The 18,863-nt window shown below is 35.5% G+C and overlaps 2 protein-coding genes across 2 annotated transcripts; both read right to left on the reverse strand.

Moving 5' to 3' along the window:
• Window positions 1–299: 299 nt before the first annotated feature.
• LOC136207029 (uncharacterized) lies at window positions 300–5,116 on the reverse strand. The gene is made up of 7 exons (XM_065998276.1): window positions 4,577–5,116; window positions 3,430–3,561; window positions 2,725–3,080; window positions 1,675–2,419; window positions 1,500–1,596; window positions 1,357–1,411; window positions 300–624 (listed from the first exon to the last, which is right to left on the reverse strand). Exons 1-7 carry the CDS (start codon window positions 5,034–5,036, stop codon window positions 574–576), a joined length of 1,896 nt encoding a protein of 631 aa, XP_065854348.1. The 5' UTR covers window positions 5,037–5,116; the 3' UTR covers window positions 300–573.
• An 8,400-nt stretch (window positions 5,117–13,516) lies between these two features.
• On the reverse strand, window positions 13,517–18,662 carry LOC136207038 (cyclin-B1-2). Its single transcript, XM_065998288.1, has 4 exons — window positions 18,441–18,662; window positions 18,038–18,138; window positions 14,631–14,728; window positions 13,517–13,891 (listed from the first exon to the last, which is right to left on the reverse strand). Exons 1-4 carry the CDS (start codon window positions 18,567–18,569, stop codon window positions 13,791–13,793), a joined length of 429 nt encoding a protein of 142 aa, XP_065854360.1. The 5' UTR covers window positions 18,570–18,662; the 3' UTR covers window positions 13,517–13,790.
• Window positions 18,663–18,863: the final 201 nt, after the last annotated feature.

Below are 18,863 nucleotides of genomic sequence, written 5' to 3' on the forward strand. Positions count from 1 at the left end.
AAAAAAAAATGTTGTTAGACTGCTGGAAATTTGTTTAGCAGTGGCATATTCAAAAATATTACAAATAAATAACTCCCTCATTTCATATATTAATTCTCACTGCTCAAGCAAATCTATTTCATATTCAAATATCCTGAATAACTATCAACTTCTTTGTTTTTCCGCAATGCACATACAAGTTGCTGAAGATGCCAAGATAACCATATACTACATTGGCAAAACTTGTAGTGCTTCACTTTCAAAAATAATTGTGGAGGCTGAATTATACATACAGTTTAAGATGCAATGAAACAGCTATATGAAATATGAAAGACATCGCATGCACCACCCATGTGGGGAAAATTGATACAACTAGAAGAGTATGCATGATTAAATCTGCCCGGAGAGGCGACAAACGCACTCTTCACTGAGTCAGCAAATGAAATCAAAATCTTGTGAATTCAAAATATTCATTCTATGACACCGCCCAGACGAAGAAAAAAGGATATATAGAAACATAATACTGTCTCTCCACTTGAAATGGCTTGGAAAACCTCCATGATCCACCTAAAAACCAAAATCTATATCCACAAACTACTCCGTTCGATATTCTCGGACAATGACAGGCACACTTGTAGGTGGGACCTGATAAGAGAACAATATTGCAAATTCACAATGAGATAACAGAAATATGAGAGCACATTTGGAAGTGCGTAAGTAATGAAGATTGTGGAAAAATTCAAGCATTAAATGGTGTGGTTGCCCACAACTCTATCCAGGGGTGGAGACAGGGGCCCGGCCCCTCCGGCCGCCGGAACCACTATGGTTACGAGTAGTTTCGGCCCCCTGTCTCCACAAAATTTGAGGTGTTGTGGTGTTTTGGCCCTCTTGTTTCCAAGAAATTTAGATCTCACCACCCAAAAATTGGCCCAGGTCCTGTTAGGTTCTCTCTAAATCCAAAATTCCAAATTTTTTTGGCCTGTTAGGCTCTCTCTAAATCCAAATTTCTAATTTTTTTGGCCTGTTAGGCCCTTCTTAAACCTAAATTTCTAAATTTTTAGGCCTATTAAGCCCTCTCTAAATCCGAATTTTTTCTATTAGACACCAATTTAGCAAAAAAAAAAAAAATTACACCACATGTAAAATCCCATCCCAACCCCCCCCCCCCCCCCCCCCCCCCAACAACCGAACAATCCGGTATTCGCCACTGACTCTATCAGTCTATGTTCCAGATGAATGTTGCTCAAACAAATAATACATCCATTTGCTTATTCTCAAGGAATCAAATCCAATAGAGATTAATTTGTAATTCAATAACAAAAAGCATCATGCATGCAAATTTGTAAATATTAGCTTATAGATTGTGCAGCGACTTACCATTCCGTAATCTGTTATTATCATGGAAACATAATCTGAAGGTGTAGCATCATAACTGCCAATCAAATCCAACATAAGACGATCAGTCGAAGCAAATTGATAACTCTGAGTTTCATGCATGTCACATATACACAGGTACTTACATCAGATTTAAAAGCTGCAGATTTTCTCTATTGGTACAGGCATCCAAGAAGTTGATTTCTTCTCTGCCACGAACTTTCGAAATGATTTCTGGATCACCTGCGACAAGGAGACAGCATGTGAGAAGACCAAGCAGCCGGTTAATTTATCAAGCACGAATTGAGCAGGAATGCTTACCCAACTCATTAGAGCAAATAGAATCAAGCTGTACCCTTTCATGGAACTTGTATGCTTCACAGCATACTAAGACTGGTACATGGAACACATGTGCGACCATAGCAACACATGCAGTCCCTACTCTTGAGTAAACTGTTCCATTGGAGAGCACAGATGATGCACCGAGAAACACCCGCGTAACTTCACGCATGATATAAGAAACAGCATTTATATGAGTGTATGTACAGCTGATACCCTTTGCCACCAACCTACGAAGCAACAGCTGCCCTTCAAGCTTAGGACGTGAGTCCACAACCACAACTCGGAATTGCTTGCCAAGTTCATGGGCATGTAGTAGTATCATTTCAACAACAGAGGATGACCCATATGTGAGAAGAACATCCCCATCCCTAATCTTTGTTACTGCATGCCTGACTATCACCTTGTCTGCAAGTAGGATCTTTTCATTTATAAAACAATCAATATCTGCTTGAAGAGTTGTTTTCGCTTCCAATTCAGACAAAGTCAAAGGCAACTTGGCAATCCGATTCTTCAGAAACCTGATTGCATTCCCCATGCTGATTGAAAGGGGCCGACACTCGATGAGAAAAGAAACATAACTTCCTACCTTTGTAGTCAAGTCTCTAGTAAGAGTTTTTTCAGGTGGTGTTGAGTAATCCTTTATGACCTCTTGAAATGCTTGAAGCATTGCAATGCAGCGAGCATTGCCACCACATATATCTCCTGATAAGTACTGCAATCCAACCTGGAAACAGCAGTGGAAACTCATAAAGCACTAGAATAATTGACCCAATGGAGCAGTGACATTGAGCAAAAGCCTTAACAGCACAGGCACTTCTGGTGATCTAGCAAAAGGTTTGAACCATGATACACTCTTGTACACTCACATTTCAACTCCCATGAACAACAGCAAATACCGAAAGAAAAGAATTGAATAATATTGGCATTAACTTGCATACATCAGTTGAAGTGAATCAAAAATTTATCTCACGTGAGACAAATACAACACATTTCAACCAGCAATATTAGCTAACAACTTCGGATGAATACCTTGTAGACAGCAGGATGCATTGGATCAAGTTGGAAGAACTTTGTCTCGAGATCAGGAAGCTGAGTTCCACGTTCATACTGTGGTAGATGCCTAAACAACTCAACTCTATTCCTAGCTTCAGTTTGTTTAACAACTGCACGTTTTTTTGCTTTATCAACTCGACTCTTGTCATCATATTGCATGCGTGGTTGAGGAACATCTTTCTTTCTATCCTTTTCCAGAGGGCGCTCACCACTCTTCTTCTCAGAAGCAGCAACTGCAGCATTATCATTCTTTTGTGACGGAGCTTTCGCCGGTTTAGCTGACTTTGCATTTGCTGACACAGCCCCGGATGAAGGCGCCTTGCCACCTTCAGCTAATTAAATCCCATTGTTGAAGAGCAACAAAAACTCATCATTCTAGAGCATAAAGTGATATTAAAAAAAATGATTTAAAATATTAATCAAAAACTATCTATGACTTATAACTAATCTAAACAAACACACATAACCCATTTACTGCTAACAAAATACATGAATGATTTGACAACATGAAAATGAGTTCAGTAAAGTGCAAGTTCTGTTATTGCACAAAGAAACAAAGTAAACCAAAGAAAAGAAAAAGGAGTTTCTTGAGGTAGCAGTCACTAGCCAGATATACATAAAAGCAGTCAAGGATAATCCATATCTTGTTTCTTCAAAAACAGAATGGAAAACTGTATTCACCTTTTGCAGCAGCTTTTGCAGCTCGTTGAGCTTCTTGAAGAGCACGTCTTTCAGCTTTACTGGTCTTCTCTTTCAATGACTTCGAATTTGTGTGCAGGTCGTTTTGTGCTTCAGCTGACACCCCAGCCTTTTCTGTAATTAAAATTTTATGTCATTTGATGCAACATTATGTTAAATAAAACAACGCCACCCAATATAAACACTAGTAAATAAATAGATCAAGTAACTCCAAAATCATTGTGCTGCATTGAATGGAGACACTTGTTTCCATGGATAGCAAGATGTTTCTTGTATTCGCCAACTAATATCAAACTCAACAAGCGCCTTTCATCCTGGACTCTGAAAACAATGTTCTAAACAAATTCACATGCAACAGAAACAAATTATAAAAGAAAAAGTAAGGTTATCAATGCAAATCATCAGATAATTACTGTCCAGAAATGGCTGATATAAATGAAACATACACAGTCTACTCTTGTTTTTCTTATTCATCCACCTTCAATCAATTAATTCAAAGTGGCTATTTTAACAGAACTTCCAATGGCCTACTGACATGACAATGTAACAACATGAAGCGAACTTGCATTTAAATGAATAGCTCGGAGAGTAAAGCAAGGGCAACCTGCTAACAGAAGCATTAAGCATGCTCCTCATGACACAAAATATCAACGCAAAGAATCGAAAATATAGATCCATATTTACTATGATCTCTGTAAAACAGAAGTAGTAGAGTTACTGTTTCTGTGTGCAAAATATAGTCACATTCCTACAAAATTTCACATTGTCTAGGCATTATGCAGTCAATCCTTTACTACATATGTTAGCAAATCAGTGGTTTGTCTAGAATTCTGATTCCAATTGAATTGTTATAACTTACAAGAGTATCAACCCAAGAACCTGATTATACCAAATGTCTTTCTGATAAAAGATGCTAAATCCTCTATCAAAGTGAACTCTAAAATTTCAAAGCAGAAGCCTAGTAATCGCTTCTTTAAGAATTGGATGCATGAGAATTGCAGATCCATCAACCTCGAATTCATTTTCAGCCAATAACCGTAAGTTAATCACATTCATCACAAAAATCACTTGCAGAACTGAAGCACACATTATTGAATCTTCAAATGTAACCCTGGAAGTATAGGCGTACCAGATAAGCCAGAAGGTAAATTGACAACAGACACAGTCGTCAATCCACTCGCCGGAACACTACTCGCTGCTGAAGGCATGTAAAATCCTCCGCCAGGGAAACTACCCGGCGAGGCTCCACGTCTCCCTCCCCTCCCCGTGAAAGCGGCATCCTCTGAAAACGAAGTCGTACCAGTTGGAGAAGTGGCCGGCATGAACTCAGAAGCGTTATAGCTTCCGACGTGGACAGTGTCGCGACGGAGAGGAGACAAGGGAGCAGAAGCGTGACGTGGCGGGGGGATCATGACAGGGGAGAGAGAGTTACCAGCGGTGGGAGAGTCGGGGAGTGTAGGAGGTGAAGAGGAAGTGCGGTCGGGTGGACCCGAAAGAGAGCGGTCGGGAGATGAAGCTCCGGGAGTAAAGAAGCCGACTTGGCGGACCTTCGGGTCGCTGACAGTGCGTGCGGCTCGCCGATGGTCCATCAAGAGCTGAGCAAGAGAGGGCAGTTACAGGGTCATGAAATGGGGAAATCTAAACGGAGTCATGTGCTTTTGTTTTTGTTGGATGATATGATTGGATTGGATTCATTAATTTTAGATTTTGATTTTTTTTTGTAAGAGAATTTTAGATTTTGATTTTTTAGTATTTATATTTTTACCCATTAAGTCGATTTGAGTAGTTAAGTATTTTAGACCGTTTAAATTCAAAACGGATAAATAATGAAGATGAAATTAAAGTTTAAAGTGAACTATTGGTTGTATAGAGGAGAAAATGCATTTATATTGATCATAATTACTTTTAAATTCTAAATAATAATTACTAAAAAAATTATAGAATGTTTGCTTTATTTTTTACTTTTAATGTTTCACTCGGAATGGCATGAAATATAATGAGGTTTATACAACAACAGCATTTAATATTTTTTTTATAAAAATATCAGCTTTTTGAAGCTTGACAACTATTTGTATTTATTTGCTATTGATAAAATTATTATTATTATTTCCACATAAATATTTCTCCTTTAATGTTTATTTCTATTTGTACAATATTATTACAGAAACAATAAGGTTTTACTTCGTTTAATAAATAATTATTTTCTAATTTCTAACTTTTATTTAGTTATTTAGATGTTTTTTTTGTAAGAAGGGAAGAAAAAAAACAAACAAACAAAAACCTAACCCGGGATCAGTCTAGGAAGACTGACCTGAATCCTATCCTCAAGAAGAGAAGGTAACAGAAAAGAATGAGGAACGGAAAGGGTAGAAACACCTAACATCCCCCCATGCCCAGCAGCTGCCAAGCGATCCGCCACGCGGTTTTGCTCCCTATAAATATGGGAGAAGGTAAGAGAATCGAAGGCAGGACGAAGCCTCAAGATGGCTTTAATGAGATTCTGACTCTTAAGCCAAACAGCCTGTCTATCCGAAATCCTGTTGATAGCCTCCAAATTGTCAGACTCCACCGAAAGTCTTTTAACACTCATGCGAATAGCGAGTTTAATGCCAGACAAGATCCCCCAGAGCTCCGCAGTAAAGGAGGAACCCGTACCTAAGTTATGGGTAAACCCAGCCAGCCAGGCGCTATTTAGATGTTTTTATTAATTTATGTATTACAAATTTTATTTTTATAATTTATTTATTAATTAATTTAAAACATATCCATATTAAACATTTACATAAATAATTTATTATTTTCTATGTTTTTACCTAACACATTACTAATGTCCTCGTATTTTAATAATACATTGTTTATTTTAATTTTGTTCTATTCAAGAGTTTTGTTTTCCACATATTTGAATTATTAAACAGTTTAGTCCCTTTTTAAGGGACACAAGTATTGAATAGAACAAAAGTTAAGGACTAAATAGTGTATTATTAATATACAAGGACTAAACAGTGTGTTAGATAAAAGGGTAAATTCCATAAAAAACTCACGTGGCACAAGGGTAAAATTGGAAAATCAATTTTTTTTTCCCCTCTCTCTCCTCCTTCTTCTTCTTCCTTCTTCCTCCTACTTCTTCTTCTTCTTCTTCTCTCCTTCTCCTTCTTCTTCCCCTCTTCTCTCCATCTTCTTCCTTTTTCTTCTTCTTCCTCCTTCTTCTTCTTCTTCTTTTTCTTGTATTTTTTTTATTTCCGATACTCGAAGAAATCTGGAAATTTCCAGAAATCTAGAGATTTCTGGAAATTTCCAGATTTCTTCGGTTCCAGATTTCCAGAGAGAGAGAAAAGAGAGTAAATAATCACAAAATCATTCAAGTATGAAATACATTTGAGCATTCATGATAATTTAATTTAAATATATAAAATCTTCAACTAACAGACTGAACTATGAGAATGTTTTAATTTAAATCCATTTCACAATACATAAAAACAGACGTTTTCTTTCATTTTCCTACACTTTCTCAGCAACCAAACAGAAATTTCAGAGAAAAAGAGGGAGAGAGATTAAAAAAAAAACCAGACCTAATAGAACCACTAGCAAACTGAGCTATAAGAGTGTTTTAAATCAATTTCACAAAGAAAATCAAAACTCATTTCCCCTCATTTTCCTCCGTTTTCCTCCATTTTCTAAGTAACCAAACAGGAATTTCAGGGAGAGAGAGAGAAAAACAGAGCGAATAAAACCACTAGCAAACTGAGTTATAAAAATGTCTTTAATCAATTTCACAAAGAAAATCAAAACTCATTTTCCTACGTTTTCTCAGTAGCCAAACAGGAATTTCAGAGAGAAAGAGGGAGAGAGAGAGAGATTAAAAAAATAAAATTACCAGAGCAATAAAACCACTAGCAGACTGAGCTAAAGAATGTCATCAATCAATTATATCACAAAAAACCACCACCGCAACCCCTCTGTTTCTACTAAAATGCGCAACAAAATCACCGGCGCCCATTTTTTTACAGAAGAAGAAGAACAAGCAGGAAGAAGAAAAGGAAGAAGGAAGAAGATGAAGGAGGAGGAGAGAGATGGAAAAAAATAAAAAAAAATTCGATTTTCCAATTTTACCCCTGTGCCACGTCAGCTTTTTAACGGTGTTAAACCATTTTCCGTTTTTCGGGTAACGGCGTAAACCACATGGATTTTTTTTGGTAAAAACAAACCACAAGGGTTTTTTTGGAAGAACATGAAACCACAAGGGTTTTTTTTGGAATTTACCCTAAATAAAATATAGGGACTAATTAGACATTTTACACACTAACAGCAACAATTAATCACAATTTTACCAAATACAAATAATCAAGCAACTAATAATAAACAGTTAACAGCAACTGCAAACAACTTACTGCAACAGTAAACACCTAACTGCAACAACAACAATTATTAGCTAACAGCTAAACCAAACAAGACGTACATGAATACATTGACTAGATTACTTTGATGAACGAATTAAATTGTAATTTTTAAGCCTGTTGAAAGAAAAAAAATCAGACTAATTAAATAAAATATAAATAAACGATTTTTTATGTTTATTTTTTATTGTTCTGTTTTGTTAAACATATTATTATTTTTTATTTTAACTTAGTTTGTTTGGAATTTCTGAAAATAGTTGATACTTTCATAGAGATGGGTCTGGTTCTAAAAATGTGTCTGGTTCAAAGACTAATGAAAACACGGTCACTCTTGAGGCTCTATGCCTAAGTGGCAACGTTTGTAAGCCATAGAAAAAGCATTGAAAAATTTATCGGTGTGAATTTTAAAACGTGACAAAAAAAAATATTGTTTTACTTGACCATACTTTCAATTTGGCTAAAAAAATTAAGGATGGTCCTCTTGCTATTAGAGACGATGAGGTAGATGCTGCTATCATCGAGAGGCTTGAAAAAATTCTGACTTCTTTTGTCATAATTACATTTTAAACGACTTGACTCTATAGTCACTGCTTCTAAACTAATTATAAACCCAATCAACAAGAACTATGCTTCAAAAGAAGCATCCATGATTAGATACCTAAAATAGGTAAAAAAAAGTTACTCCACGGGCTAAGAAAAACATAAGATGGGAAGTTGTGAAATTTCCTAGGGAACAGAACGCGTAAACGAACAAACTGACTAAAGTTGCGGCTAGCACCAATGGTTGTAAACACCTAACATGCCCATATGAGGTTCAAAGTGTACCTAGCATGGAAACTTATAAGGTACTACTAGCCCATGACGAAAAGGACAAAGATTGGAGGATCCTCATCTTGGAGTATTTGACAAATCAAACATTGCCTAAGAATGCGACAGAGGTTGGTCAAATTTTATGAAGGGTCTCCCGATACTCCATCAAGGGTGGACAATTGAAATGCATCTCTTCCAATTAAAGCTAGAAAGTATGTGTTAAAAGAGTTGCACGAAGGAATATGCAGATCATATGAGGGTGCCCATCCCTGGTTCGAAAAAGCAAGGTTGGTCTACTGGATAGACATGGACAACGATGCTAAAGAGCTAGTAAGATAGTGACATAAATATCAGGTCTGTTTCCAGTATATCTTATATGTTAACAACAAATCAGAAGCTTATCTACATCGGATGATTATCCTCCACATAGGGGGATAGAGCTAGTATTTCCATTTGTCAAGGCAATCTGACAACGCAAATTTCTAATCATGCGCAATAAATAACACCATCACTTTATTCGGTATACCGAACACCATCATGACTGATAATGGAACACAATTCAACTATTAGAAATTTAGAAGCTAATATGAAGGCCTTAAAATCACTAATTGGATATCTTTGGTGGCCCATCCTTAGACAAATGACATGATAGAAGTCGCCAATCGCATCATCGTGGTTGGATTGAAAAATAGACTAAATATGCATAAAGAGAGATGTGTTCAATAGTTGTACAACGTCCTATTGTCTTACATAAGCACCCCTGGAACAACAAGTGGCGAAACTCTCTTTGCTCTCACTTATGGAGTAGAAATGATAATCCTAGTAGAAATAGGGGCACAAAGTTGTAGAATTATGCATTACAACGGTGCACAGAACACATTGAACATGTGATGACACTTGGATAACCACGAAAGTAGAAGGGACATGAACTATCTGCATTCTATAAACAGAAACTAACATACCACGATAAAAAAGGTCAATATAGCTCATATAACTATTTCTCTATGGGTGGATTGTTACAGTTGATTCCAATTTCAAAAGTTGAGCGTTTTTTTTAATTGATTGTTGGAACCAGTTAGTTGTAACAGTTGTAAGAGCTTCTCTTTAGAAATGTAAACAATGAGTTAAGAGGAGAAAGAGAAAAAGATTTAGTAAGTTGCCTTGAGAGAGATGAAGTGAAATGAGAGGAAAGAGAAGATTTGCATATTCACATTCTATGGTAGATAGAATTTAGGTTTAATACCTCCATTACCCCTCTGAACTTGTCTCATTTTACCACTTAGCCTCTTCTACTTAGTGGTCAACTTATCAATCCTCTCAACTAAAAAAAGTCATACATTTGGCTTTTTTGTACCTACATGACATTGTGTATATCTCTCAAGACACTTTCTGCATCCATTCCAATACACTTTCTACATCTTGATGCGAACTCTTCCTGCATTGCTTTGAAACAGACATAAAAATCTAAAGGGCATGAAGTGTTATATTTGGTGAGTTGAGAAAACTAATCAATGTCATGTAAACACATAAAAAGTCACAAAATGTTACATTTGTTCAGTTGTGAGAGTTGATAGCTTGACCGCTAAGTAGAGATGGCTAAGTGAAAAAAATGAAACAAGTGCAATGGGTGACATAGGAATTAAGCGTGGAATTTAAGAATTTAACTATAGCACTTTAAACATGTTTATGGATCAATTTAACATTTTGAAAATTAAAAGGAGACGGTTGGTATTTGGAACCAAATTTAGAGGACGTAAGAGATGATTGTTTACTCTATTTTCTCCTTCTGTTTGCATTTTCATATAAAAAATGAAGTTTTAGGTGTTTAATTATGAAACTACTGTTTGTCTTTTTATACATAAAAAAATAGTTTTTTTTTAACAGCACAGAATCCCTACCTTTTGCGAATGCAGTTTTTTCACCAAACATGAAATTTGGAGGTAAATAAAAATTATTTGTATATTTTATTCATCAAATTCAAAACACAAATGTTCACGCGATTCCCCAACAAAAATCACTTGTAAAAAATAAAATGTTCTTTTTACCTGCTCACTACACTTTTTATCAACTACTCCATCTGTTCCATAATATTTGTCTTTTGAGGTTAAAACACATAAATTAAAAAAGGGTAAATTCCAAAAAAAAAAACTCTGTGGTTTGATGTTGTTCCAAAAAAACCCTTGTGGTTTGTTATTACAAAAAAAAGGACTGTGGTTTGCACCGTTACCCGAAAAACGGAAAATGGCTTAACAGTGTTAAAATGCTGACGTGGCACAAGGGTAAAACGGGAAAATCGATTTTTTTTTATTTTTTTTATTTTTTTCCTTCTTCTTCTTCTTCCTTCTTTTCTCCCATCCTCCATTCTTCTTCTTCTTCATCCCTCTTCTTCATCCCTCTTTTTTTTCTTCTTTCTTCTTCTTCTTCTTTTTCTTCATCCCTCTTCTTCTTCCTTCTTTTTTTTTCTTTTTTTTTAAGTTTCGGAAATTTCCAGAAATCTGGAAATTTTTCAGATTTTCGCGAAATCGGAAATCTGGAATCTGGAAATTTCCAGATTCAAGGGCATAAAATACCTTTTCCCCTAAAATAGATAATTACGTGCTTAATTGATCAAAATACTACTGGATTCAAACATTAAATCAAGCAACAAAAACATCAAGATGCAAAGAGGTGAGATGCAAGGATCAATTACATCAACAGAGTTAAACATTCCACAACTCATTTTCTTGATCAATTACATCTAGAAACAAAGGATCAATTACATCAAATTACAACACCCTCACCGCCCCTTCAATGTTCACTTCCGCATCCAGCATTCGCGGTATGGTGAAGAGTAGCTCGGTGTCGAGGACAGGGAGCTTGAGCTTGAAAGAAGTGAAATCGATGGAGATTAATTGGAAGATTGGGTATTTAGGTCTGATACTGAGAAGAGTTGTTACCGCCGTCGAGTTCGGAAGATTAATTGGAAGATTAATCGATTTCGAAAATCTGGAATTTGAAAACCCAGAAATATTTCATATGCTTAGAGGAGTTCCTGGAACTCGCAAAAAGCCCCCAATAGAAACCGAAATCGGAAAGGAGATGGAGGCCGGAATTCATGGAGCCTCCTAAAGGCCCGAAATCGAACAAAAGCCACAGACCCAAGTTAAGAGTGTGGATGAGAGTGAAATCGGCTAAAAGGGAGACCGGAATTCATGGAGCCGAGGAGAGGGAGTCGATCGCCATAGGAGAAGTGAGGGGGGAAAGAGATGTCTGCGTAAGTGAAGAAGGAGGGAAGGAGACCGCCATAGGAGAAGTGAGGGGGGTCTAATATGGGAGAAGAAGAAGAAGAGAGAGGAAAAAAAATAAAAAAAATATTTTTCCAACTTTACCTCTTGCCACGTCAGCAACTTTAACACTGTTAAGCCATTTTCCGTTTTTCGGGTAACGGCGCAAACCACAGTCTTTTTTTTTGTAATAACAAACCACAAGGGTTTTTTGGAACAACATCAAACCACAGGGTTTTTTTTTTGAATTTACCCATTAAAAAATGTAATTAATTTTAACTAAAAGACTTTGTTACGCTTGTATTAATTACACACTAATTAATTTTTATCCATTCCCAAAATAAATAAAAAACAACTTAAATAGAAATATATTTGGTAAAACATCAATTAATATACATGGATTTAATCAAAACGCCATATATTATAAAACAAACAAAATTCTCTAGAAAGACAAATATTATGGAACGGAAAGAGTAATAAGTAGTGGCCCACCGTATTCAAGTTAACTATCAAACTGCAATTGACATGAACATGTAAGGCTGTAAACTTTAACCCGCGCAGCTCGTCAAAAAATTGACAAGCTCGAACTTGACATTCTATTTGTGAGCTACTTACAAGTTGTTCACGAACTTGTCAAGTAGCTTTGCTCGCAAGCAGCTCGTTCATGAACTTCACTCGCAAACAACTCAATAACTATATTGATTTGAATTTTTTTAAACACAACACTGCATAATGAAACCTACAAAACTAAATTTTATAAACAACAACAAAGCCTTAGTCCCGAAATGATTCGGGGTCGGCTAACATGAACCATTATATAAAACCGTGAAATCAAGTCGTGTCAGCGACACAAATTCACTCCCTCCACTCCGTCCTATCCACTACCATATTTTCCTCAATTCCCAGTAAACTCATATCACTCTCGATCACTCTCCTCCACATTTGCTTAGGTCTTCCCCTACCCCTCACCACTACATCCCTTTGCCACTCTTCGATCCTCCTAACCGGCGCATCAAGCGCTCTACATCTCACATGGTCAAACCACCTTAGTCGGTTTTCTCTCATTTTATTCTCAATAGATGCAACCCCTACTTTTGTCCTAATTATTTCATTACTCACCCGATCCTTTCTCATATGACCACACATCCATCTCAACATACGCATCTCCGCCACCGACATCTTATGGATGTGACAGTGTTTCACTGCCCAACACTCCGTACCATATAACAATGTTGGTCTGATTGCCATGCGGTAGAATTTTCCCTTCAATCTATTAGGCATGTCGGGGTCACAACTAAATTTTATAAATAAATAAAAAAAAAACATTGTTTTACATTTACCCCTTTTGTAGAAATATTACTATTAAAATAATCAAACCAAGTATGCTCACGAGCGTGTTCATGAACATTACAATCTAGCTTGCTCATGAGCTTGTTCATCAACAGAGTCTACTCTCGAGCTTTCGAGTCGAGCTTCGCCGTGCTCAGCTCTTTTATAAATAGTCGAACGCGATTGAGCTTATATCGAGCCAAACACCAAGTCGCTCATGAGCAGCTCGGCTCATTTGCAGAACACGGAAATTGGAAAATGACACAGAAAATGTTATGCAGAAACACAATTAAAGGTGTCATGCAACATAGCAGAAAATAATCTGTTTCACAAGTGACATGGGTACCAGAACTGTAAATAGATTTAACATTACACCTAAAAAACAACTTAAACCAGAACTGCGAATCTATCATTTGATATCACAAGATATAATAGAGTTGAAACCTTTATGACAGTAACAACATTGTTGATCTAAAAGGTCCATCAGCAATTTCACATGACTTGAAGAATTTTTCGCATTTCAGATATCACACTAAAAGTCTCAAAATCACATGAAGCTTGGGCAGACTGGTCCTTTAGAAAGGCCAAGTCGTACTTCCATTGCATGATGCAAGTCCGGCGTCCTCAAACATTCAGATTCACGTGGATCTACAAGCAACGCACATAGGAAACTTAAATTAGCACAAGTCAAGGACACCACAACTATATCAATTAAGTTATTCATATTCATTTCACAACCAGGCTCCTCTTTCAACAAGGCACTTTTGAAAAGACACAAACCGTCAAAAAGTTGTATTAAGAACAAGAATTTGGCTATTATGTAATTTCCATCATCAGGTTTTTTTTTAAGCAGTCAGTTCATAAGACCATATATATAAAATAATAATAACAATGATAATAGTGACAATAATAATATACTTAAACATTCCTGTATTTATACTTGTAAAATCATATATTAACGTTTTAAAAGTTGATAAAACATGAAATTCTTAAATTCAAATGACGATCAATGTAACTCAGTCATCTTATGACAATAATAGGGAAGATTAGAGAGTCTAACGACGTAGTTGGTATTAAAATTATGACAGTTGAAGAATTCCATCAAATCATATACTAAGAAGCATCTTTCATGGAATTGGAATGAGAATAACATCATAGAACAGCAAGCTTATTAAAAGTTTTACTAACTTCAGAAATTCGAAATCAAATCCAAAGAGTTTGGTAAATCCTCTTCTCACCCAATTAGGAGTCTAGGAACATCATCCAAATAATCCTTATACAACTAGAATCAGGAGCGATTTTAGAAAATTCCAACCAATTGAACATAAAACAAACAACTAAAACACAATAACTGTCAACTTGAAAAAGGATTTTATGTAATACTGACCATTCAGATAATCCTCAAAACCGAAGTTATCCAAGCTTCCTGTAATAGCTTCAAGTCCAAGCATTGAAGATGAAATTGGTCCTGGTGGCCTCTGAAATCTGCAGAGTTTTCAAAAAAATAATAAAGAAGTACGTAATAGAAACAGAAGAGTACATGCTGATAAAAGCATAATTAGGAATGAGAAATTATAGAGAAAAATGCATATATATATACCATACAAATACAGAAGTATGTAACACACATAGTTGTTAGAATTGTACGAGTCACTCGTACGATTCGATCCGATTCATGAAGATTTCGAGTCCTATCTATGGTACGACTCGAAATCTTCATGAATCGGCCAAATTGGTGGTGACTCGGCCGATTCGGTCTATTCATGACACCATTAAAAAAAACTGTTTTTAATTTTTAAAAACTAAAAAACGTGTGCCGAAGAACTAACGGTATTTAATAAGAAGTTATGGAATAGAAACAGATGACTCTTGACTTTATAAATTCCAAACCTTCCCTCTTCTCTTATATTTATTTGTTATTTTCAACTGTACTCTACTCTATTCTTTCCATTATCTTCTACTTTCTGTCTCTGGTTTCTTTTGATTAGGGTTGCATTAAATTTGAATTTTAACTTAAGTGCTTGATAACTTGATATAATTTCTATTTGGATATTAAAATTGCATTTTAGACTAATATTTAAAGTTAAACATGGTTAATATTTTATTTTTTATAATATTTTGAATTTGATCTGAATCTTACGATTCGGTTCGATTCACGAGTCCCGATTCACAAAATGAGATTAAGAGTCACGAATCGAATCTCGATTACAACTATGAAACATGCACAAAAAATATTGAAAATGAGAACCTACAAAAGCAAAAGGAAAGAGATCAATAGTTCAAGCAAAAGAATTGTCACCGTGATTTAAGCACATTTGATCTTAACATGCGTACAAAAATATTCGAAAATTAAACTAAAAGTATGGCACTTCCTGCATTATCACCAAGGCAGCAAAAAGTCCGACTAAGGCGCAATGGGGTTTTTGGAGCCTAGGCGCAAGTACGCGCCTGAACGACACAAGACGCACTAAAGAAAAATAATATTAATTAACTTTTTTTGTAACGCAACAAATAGTCAAATGCTAAACCATATCCATAATCTTAATCATAAAATGCATTTTAAATTCCAAATTAACTACCAACTCTTCCATAGTCATAATTCATAATGAAAATTATAAAGGGTTGTGGTTACACCTGTTTTCGATCGGCACCCTTGTGGTTTAAAAATTTACAAAATGGTACCTTGAGGTTCATTCCGTTAGCAAACACAGGCCAAATTGACTAACGGTGTGAAAAAAAGAGTTAATTTTATCCTTATATTTATTTATTTTATAAATTAACCCCATTATTATAAAAAAACAAACCCCAAAATAAAAAATAAAAACCAATTGCACCATCTTCTCTATTTCTCTTTAATTTCTTATTTTTCTTCTACTTTCTCCCTCTTCTCTTTATTAATTCTCTCTCTAGAATTAATTTTTCACTCTCTATTTTTAAACCCTAACCATTTGTATTCTTGCTTTAGTGTCTAGTTACATTATTCTGATTTTAGTCTCTTAAAGTGGCTAGATTACTTGTATTTTGTGTAGGAGATTGCAAAATTGTAGTCGAAAGGCTACATTGCGAGTAAACTAATGAGTTCCGATATTAATGAACTCTATAGAAGAGTTATCTATCGGAACAATACTCTTATTGATCTATTAACAACAAGTAGATCTACGCCATTTCATTGCATTTCACTTTGCCTTCTTTTTAACACTCTACTCGCTATAGCTAGTAAATCTTTAACACACTCTACTCGCTATGGTCTTCGTGTGTACAGTCACAATGTAGCCTTTCGACTACAATTTTGCAATCTCCTACACAAAATACAAGTAATCTAGCCGCTTTAAGAGACTAAAATCAGAATAATGTAACTAGACAGTAAAGCAAGAATACAAATGGTTAGGGTTTAAAAACAGGGAGTGAAAAATTAATTCTAGAGAGAGAAAAATTAATAAAGAGAAGAGAGAGAAAGTAGAAGAAAAATAAGAAATTAAAGAGAAATAGAGAAAATGGTGTAATTGATCTTTATTTTTTATTTTGGAGTTTGTTTTTTATAATAGATAATAATGGAGGTTAATTTATAAAATAAATAAATATAAGGATAAAATTAACTCTTTTTCCTCTGACTTTTGACTTTTTTTTAACACCGTTAGTCAATTTGGCCTCTGCTTGCTAACAGAATGAACCTCAAGGTACCATTTTGTAAATTTTTAAACCATAAGGGTGCCGATCGAAAACAGATGTAACCATAAGGTTTATTTTTGTACTTTTCTCAATTATAAATCCAAAGGCTAAAGTTCAACGAAGTCCTAAGTTAATTAACTAGTAGTCTAATAACTACTTTTTGTCAAAACGAAAATCACCATTTGCGATATTTCTCAAATCTTCAAAATGGGCAGCATTACTTGTGTTATTTTTGGCGATAATCCTATCGTCCAAATCTTCTTTCCTTTTTAATTAATTTATTTTTATTCTAATTTAATTTCAGATCTACATCATATAGATAAGAAAGGGCTGAGAAGAAAACATCCGATTTTTAACTTGGATCCTAAACAACACTTTGTAGCTTCTAAATTTGCGCCTAGGCACGCCTCTGGCAAGGCACTAGGCTAAGAAAGGTGCACTCAGGCACATGCCTCTTGAACGGAGCCAGCCTTTTGGGTTCTAAGGTGATATGCCGGGAGCCTAACGCCTTTTGAACTTGAGGTACACCTGAGGTGCACCTTTAATAACTATCATTGATAATAAAACTCCTATCCATATCAGTGTTGAGTAATCTTAAGCCCACCAACGATTATAATAATGATTCTAGATCTTAAATAAATGAATTAAGTGTTAAATCAGCAAGAATAATTGATCAATTAACTAAAAATATAAAAATGCACAATCCAAATAATGTCTACATGGAACTGTAGATTAACACCTAAAACCCATCATCATTTACTTCTATGATTTTAGATCATATCACATCAAGAGTATGCAGTGCCCCAAGCATTTATATGATCCTGGTGTACCTCGATGTGCAGAACAGTTTCACAAACCATGACACTCTAACTCAATTATAGAGGCATTCCTTTTACAAGAACTATAAAAACATTCCTAGTCATGCTATATGTCATCATTTATAATCAACCATGAATTCCTGGTTCAAATATTTAGTCTAGAATCAAGCCTCATATTTCCTATGCATAAACTATGTTCTAGCAATCCCAATCATAACAAAGGCAGCTCTCTCCACTCGTCAAAAGGAATAATAAATATTAGAGGAAAACTAGTAATTTATCATAAAACCACAGTGAAAAGCAATACCGTGAAAGAATTTGCCTCTCCATATCCATCTTCAGTGGCAATGCTGCACCATAAGTGTTAGCGAGGAATTTTTCCTTCATCGCCTCTTCACTCTTCCTCGACTAAAACAAAGCAAAAACATCGATTAAGTTTCAGCCGCAGACAGAAACACAAAAAAACAACAACATCAGCATTAAACCTGCTTTCTAGTTCAAGACAAAGACAATGGAATTATCACATATATCTCTTCTATTTGAGCCAACTTAAACCCTGAATAAAAAAAATAAAAATAAAAAAACAAAAAACCCCAAAAATCTGCTCCTCTCTCAACTGCACAACTTTCATAATAGTGGATTTACCCCAATAATAATGAAAAAATAACCGGTAGGATCAAAATAATCAAATAGAAAAGCAAGAGAATTACAGATTCATATAGCGATTCGAGAGGATGAGCTCCGACGAGATCGCTCCTGACGCCGTGAAGGCCGAAACGAAGGGCGTCGTTTTGAATCCCTCCGATTTCATGAGCAATTGTCTTTGGTGCTTGTTCCATTTTCTTCTCTTTTCTTTTCGATTCGTCTTCTCTTGCCGTTGGGTGCTCTTTCTTCGCTCTCTTTATCGTCTCCGACGAGTGACTTCGTGGACAAGCCAAAATCTCTAAACGCAAACGATATTGTCGTACTGGGCTGCTCCAGGCTATTTTATTTGGATCCAGTTCAACTAATATCTGTTCGTCGAATTAAGGGTCAATTGCCCTTAAGTTGACAGATAGGTCCAATTTAGTTAAAATTAAATTTTAGTTATCCATTCAATTCTCAGATTGATTTTTTTTTTCTTTTGAAACAGA

The sequence above is a fragment of the Euphorbia lathyris genome, chromosome 1 (genome assembly GCF_963576675.1).
Source record: "Euphorbia lathyris chromosome 1, ddEupLath1.1, whole genome shotgun sequence".
NCBI lineage: Eukaryota > Viridiplantae > Streptophyta > Magnoliopsida > Malpighiales > Euphorbiaceae > Euphorbia > Euphorbia lathyris.

Coding starts and splice junctions, on each gene's coding strand:
- LOC136207029 (XM_065998276.1), bottom strand. CDS start 5,036: ATGGACCATCGGCGAGCCGCACGCACTGTCAGCGACCCGAAGGTCCGC. Junction 2,420..2,724: donor TGCATCCTGCTGTCTACAAG/GTATTCATCCGA, acceptor TGCTGTTTCCAG/GTTGGATTGCAGTACTTATC. Junction 1,597..1,674: donor TATTTGCTCTAATGAGTTGG/GTAAGCATTCCT, acceptor TCCTTGTCGCAG/GTGATCCAGAAATCATTTCG.
- LOC136207038 (XM_065998288.1), bottom strand. CDS start 18,569: ATGGAACAAGCACCAAAGACAATTGCTCATGAAATCGGAGGGATTCAA. Junction 14,729..18,037: donor GAGAGGCAAATTCTTTCACG/GTATTGCTTTTC, acceptor AAAACTCTGCAG/ATTTCAGAGGCCACCAGGAC. Junction 13,892..14,630: donor TTTTGAGGATTATCTGAATG/GTCAGTATTACA, acceptor CGTTGCTTGTAG/ATCCACGTGAATCTGAATGT.